Source organism: Ipomoea triloba, chromosome 4, assembly GCF_003576645.1.
Source record: "Ipomoea triloba cultivar NCNSP0323 chromosome 4, ASM357664v1".
Taxonomy (NCBI): Eukaryota; Viridiplantae; Streptophyta; class Magnoliopsida; order Solanales; family Convolvulaceae; genus Ipomoea; species Ipomoea triloba.
The window spans coordinates 34911602-34917254 of record NC_044919.1 but is presented as its reverse complement, the minus strand read 5'-3'; the positions used below and the strand labels follow the sequence as shown (position 1 = coordinate 34917254).

The following is a 5653-nucleotide window of genomic DNA, read 5'->3' as shown; positions in this document are numbered from 1 at the left end:
CCAGAAATTATTTCACGAAAATAAAAGTATTATCTGTAAGGCTTCGTTTTTAGCACAGTAAATTCTAATTGCTTTTTATCGAAACATCATAAGTTGTGCGCGTTTCGTGCACAGCAAAGCCCGTGTGGCACTCAAAAACCACAAAAAAACTTCAATAATGCTCTCAGCTAAATTACACTAACAAGGTTACAGAAAAGAATGATGACTAGACATTATTTATTCTTTAGGGAAACTACACAAAAACCAAATTCTTAGACCTCATTCTAATGCTATCCAAGAAAATGAGAAATGAATTTGATCTAAACAATGAACCAAGGGAAGAATCAATTGATTTCTTAGCCACAAAATCTACACTTTTTTGAGTCTCTTCTGATCTGGACTTATTACTTCTCTGTGGTGTTGTTCTCTACTGATACTGATGAAAGCTCCTCAAAGATCACTCTCATGTCAGGCCTTTCATCTGCAGGGAGGATGCACCGGAGAGCGGTGCAAAGCATGTCGTCTAGAGCGGCATACACGCGCTCCATGCTCCCGGTTCCCAGCACGGACGGATCAAAGCACTCGAGGGATCGGTTCTGAGCAGCCAACAGCCTCACCCATTCGGTTAAATCCAGCACCTGAGCATTCCCGGGCACGATTTCAGCAGAGTTCCTCCCCGTCAGGAGCTCGAGCAATATGACCCCGAAGGCATACACGTCGCCCTTTAACGAAGGGCAAGGCTTGCTCGTGCTGGCAAATTCGGGCGGGCGGTACCCCAATGCAGCTGCAGTTAGTACCTGCTCGGCTGTCCCTGCAGAAGTCATTATGCGGTGGAGGCTGTAGTCTGTGAGGAGCGCGGTGTGGGTGGATGCTTCGACTAGGATGTTTGTGGATTTTAGGTTGCCATGAGGTATGGCGCTCTCGTGGTGAAGGTAGCATAGACACCGGGCTACGTCCACAGCAATCTTGAGCCGATCAACTAGAGACAAGGGATTTAGTGTTTTTGAATTTTTGTCTGCACAGTTCAAACATGAAACAACCATTTTTAGGACTAAATGAAACAACCTTAAATCACACCACAGAAAGGATGTCTATTCAGTAAATGCAAATCAAGAAAGATGGTAGATAACACACAAACACTGTAAGAAGGGAGAGGGGCAGCAGATTCAGTTAACTATTGGGACATCAACCAAGCACTTGGACTATACAATGGCAAAGTTGAATTAACAAAAGCAAAGTAACCCGGAAAGTGGTGTATGAAGTGTCCAGATACTACCCGGGGGTATGCACTAGGTAAACCAACCTAAATTGTCCATAACTGACTGGTTCAAACCGAGAAGGCCAATACTAAATGAATGTCATCATGACAGCAAAGGAAAGAAAGTAACCGGAAAGTGGTGTACAAAGTGTCCAGCTACTACCCTAAACCCCCACCTGCCTTGAGACCTTAGCTGGCAAAGGACCACAAGGACGTAAACCAGCTGAGGTTGCCCAGAGCTGACCGGCTCAAACCAAGAAGGCCAATAGGCCGCTCCCACGGGGAGCCCAAACTTGGAACCTTGTAGTTACCAAGTCAACAGCTTGACCAACTTGGTCGGGGTTGCCCCTCATTTCTAATTTCACATTGACAATAAAATGACAAAAGATAAGCTTTTTAGTACTCCAAAAACTATGTTGGTAAGTTCTGTAAACTAGTTATAAACTGCACATTTTTGGTTGAAGATCAAGAACCAAGGTTTTACTTTTACACATCTATACAGTAAGAGTTTTAAGGTGGACCAACTAATTATGCTTCAACATTTCCTCACGATCATATAATATTTCATGAATAATCTGAATGAACAATATGCTCAAATTTCCTAGATAGGATCATGAACATCCAACAGCAATTTGATCTATCAAGAGTGCAAGTCACAAAAGAGAGAAAAGGCGAGAGTTACCATGAAGGTAGAGAGCCAAGCACGGTGAGTTAACATAATTTGATATGATCAACCTCTCATGATCCTTGGGCCCCCAGTAATAGCCTAGAAGGGATACTAAATTTGGATGTGTAATGTTTCCCAATTTCTTTACTTCTCTTGCAAAGTCCTTCCGGTTTTTAAGTATCCCTTCTTTTAGCCACTTGACCGCCAAAACATGGCCAGAACCAAGCACGGCCTTATATAAAGTACCGTGACAACTTGTTCCAACAGCCTCTGCAGGAGCACACGACAAGTCTTCCGCAGTGAATTTCAAGGTGCTATCGAATAAATGTAAAGATCCAGCCATTTTATCGGGAGAAGAAACCTTGAGAGAATTAGGGCTTTTCGATGGATCTTGTGTCCTAGAAGGCGATATATTGGCAGATGACATAACGGATATAGGAGAAGATAATGCTTCGTTTTGTCTCACTGGAACAGGCAAGCCCTGATTCCCGATCTCAGGTCCAGCAGACAATGGTGAACCTGCAGGAAGGGAACGAAATTAAAATAAGTCAGTTTTGTTAGGTTCATCTCTTTGAATTGCTACTCTAGTAAACATTAAGCCTTTTTTTTTGTATTTTCTCGTGAGAGCTCCATACCTTTCTTCTCACTGCTTCCTTTAGGATTCGCCTTTCCACTATCAACATGATGGATTTTGCAGTAGATCAAGACGATCAACAAAGCAACGACGGAAGCAGTGACGACTAAACCTGCAATGAGAGCTGCCCTGACAGCAGATTTGATGTGGCGACCTCGTCTTACAGGGTTCAGATTTGAATTACCATTTGGTAAAATTTCCTCATGTGGGAACTCGAGCAAGGAGTTCCCCGGATGGAATGCCGAGTTAGGAAACCTCAACAGGTTTTTGGGCACGGGACCAGAGAGATTGTTACCAGACACATTGAAAGTTTTCAATGTTTCTGAAAGGCCATCAGGAATGCCACCTTCAAAATCGTTGTCAGAAAGGTCAAGACTTTCAATGTTCGGGAACCTATTCAACTCGGGAGGCAAATGCCCCGACAGCACATTATGTGACAAATCAAGAGATACCAAGATCGGGTTCTGAGGTGTCAACTCTTCCATAGGAATCGTTCCCGTAAATTTGTTGGAAGACAAGTTAACATTACTCAACCGTGAAGAGTTAAAGAGGCAAGCGAGGAGGGGACCACTAAATACGTTTGTGCTAAGGTCAATCGTTTTTAGTTCCGGGTATGTACATAAAATGGGCGGGAGAGTACCATCTAACGAGTTGTTGGAGATCTTTAATGAAGTAAGCCTCAAGAACTGAGATGTTTGGCTCGACAAAGATCCCACTAACAGGTTGGAACTCAATGTAATAACTTCAACATTGTTTCCCCAACCTTGGATTCTCGAAACATTTCCAGACAACATATTATTGCTAAGATCTATTACTGCACAACGTCCAACCCTAACAGGCAATGGGCCTGATAGCTTGTTGGAAGACAAATTCAGAACTTTAAGATTCTCAGCGTTGATGTTTCCTATTGGACCTGTGAAGAGTGAAAAGTTATAATGCAGAAAAAAAAGACAATAAAGTGATAAACTAGCAAACATACTGAGATTCTCTATAATTCACTTTAATAAAGTTTAGGCAAAATGACTAAAAAAGATGCCTCGAATTCCACTTACCTTCAAGCTCATTAAGGCTTATATCCAATTCAGACAAGACCATTGAGCTCTTTTGCAGGAGACCTTGTGGTAGAGATCCCGAGAGTTTATTGTTTCCAAGCCTAAGAATTTGAAGCGAGACAATAAAATTGAAGGATGGGAGATTGCCCACGAACTGATTATTACTTGCATCGAAAACCTCTAAGCTGTCAAAGTATGGCATCCCGTCATGAGGGAAGAGCTCGCCTGTCAGCTTATTGTGACTAATATTCAAATATCGTACAGTAGATACAAAACCGGAACCCCCTATCCCAACTTCCAAGTCCAGTGATCCAAAAAACTCGTTGCCACTGATGTCGACATAAACCACACCCCCCAACTGAGATAGCAGGCTCGTGACATCACCCGAAAAGGCATTTGAATGCAAATCCAGATACATTAACTGTTCAAGACTATCAAAACCGGAAGGAACCCCGCCTTCCATGTTATTCAAGGAAAAATTGAGAAATACCAAGTTCTTTAAACCGGCGAATTCAGAGGGTATTGACCCACTAAACATATTTCGAGAAAGATCCAAATATTCCAATGATTCAATAGCACCAATCTCAGCTGTGACATTGCCTCTCAACTGATTGTCTGCTACTGACAAATTTCTCAGCAATTTGAGACTGCCAATTGCTGGAAAATCCAAGACTCCAACTAAACCAACACCATTAAGTACAATTGAAGTAACATGACCCTCACTGCAGCTGATTCCATACCAGTCTTGGGGACATCCATTTGATGCCAAAGACTTAGAATCCCATGAAACAAGAACTTTCCCTGAAGGGTCATCCTGGAATCCCTTCTTGACCTCTAAAAGAGCCTCCAAATCTGATCTCCCAAATACCAATTCTAGTACAGACAAAAGTATCAAACAAATAGTACACAGCATCTGCATTCCCTCCTCTATTCTCCCAATCAAACAAGTGGAATAATAAAACACAATACTCAAATCAGCAGGAATCTTCTATCACTTCAAGAGTTCAAGATAACTAAATAGCAATTCCAAAAGGCACTGACAAGTAGCAACAAGAGAGTGTAAAAAGTCAACAAACCTCAAAGAACCCAGGTCAGCCCAGCTGCTAGAAAAACCTTGCAAATTCAAGAATGTCCCATTACTTGCATTCACTCACCAAACATCAAAATGGGAACAAACCTTGAAAAAGCTGGGACCTTTACACACATTTCCACCATTATGACCAATAAAAAACATGGGGTTCACCATGTAAACTCAAGGGAAAACCCAGGAGCATAAATTTCAAGAAATTGGTAAGCTTGTGCCAATGATGAAGTGAAGTGGCATGATTAATGCAGAAAAGGACAGGGACAAGAATGAGAGCAGTTGAGAGTGGGTGTGGTTCTTGGGGAAGGAGAGGCAGAATAGATCAGAGAGCAGGGTAGGTGAGATAATAATAACTGCATTTTCTGTTCCAGGTTTTGTCATAAACAATATGCACGAAGGCTTTGTTATGGGGTTTAGAGCAGAGTGATGTTTTTGGGAGTAGTCAAGTTTATTACTTGAGTAGAATATGAGTGTGGTGAGCTGTTGGAGCTGTGTACCTTTTTGTTCTCACTTCACCTTTTCCAATTGTTTTTACTACATCAAGACAAGAAAGCTTTCTGTGAACACTGTGGGTTTGTGGTCCCCCATGGATGAGTGAGCCATTCGGCAATCAGCACCACCATAGCCAGCTGGGCTGCAGAGTCCAAAGAAACTATGGGCTTTCAGACCTCTAATACTACAATGGGCTTGCTACATGGTCTCTAGGTTAGCCATACACAATCACAAAATAGTTTTCAATTGTTATACTTTGGATCAGGATTCATATTGCATTGTGAATCCTGATACAGAAATTATGTACATTCAGTTAATACATTTTGTGCATACAGTTAATGTTTCTGTATATGTAAATAAATAACTTGATAATTGCATACAAATAATATAATAATTACTAGTATATAAACTATCAACTGCTGGTACAGAATGTGACAACTACATTCTACATATACAGAATCTAAGTTTATTTTTGGACCAAGGTCTA

General features: G+C 41.6%; 1 protein-coding gene across 1 annotated transcript; it reads right to left on the bottom strand.

Moving 5' to 3' along the window:
• Positions 1-226: 226 nt before the first annotated feature.
• LOC116015076 (LRR receptor-like serine/threonine-protein kinase GHR1) lies at positions 227-5127 on the bottom strand. The gene is made up of 4 exons (XM_031255078.1): positions 3591-5127; positions 2540-3451; positions 1920-2423; positions 227-994 (listed from the first exon to the last, which is right to left on the bottom strand). Exons 1-4 carry the CDS (start codon positions 4507-4509, stop codon positions 384-386), a joined length of 2946 nt encoding a protein of 981 aa, XP_031110938.1. The 5' UTR covers positions 4510-5127; the 3' UTR covers positions 227-383.
• Between the last annotated feature and the right edge of the window lie 526 nt (positions 5128-5653).

What these genes read in the sequence shown, in the direction of transcription:
- LOC116015076 (XM_031255078.1), bottom strand. Translation starts at nt 4,509, where the DNA reads ATGCAGATGCTGTGTACTATTTGTTTGATACTTTTGTCTGTACTAGAA. An exon ending in AAGCCTTAATGAGCTTGAAG is followed by an intron (nt 3,452 to 3,590) that starts GTAAGTGGAATT and finishes CACTCTTCACAG; the next exon opens with GTCCAATAGGAAACATCAAC. An exon ending in CTTGGCTCTCTACCTTCATG is followed by an intron (nt 995 to 1,919) that starts GTAACTCTCGCC and finishes TGAACTGTGCAG; the next exon opens with ACAAAAATTCAAAAACACTA.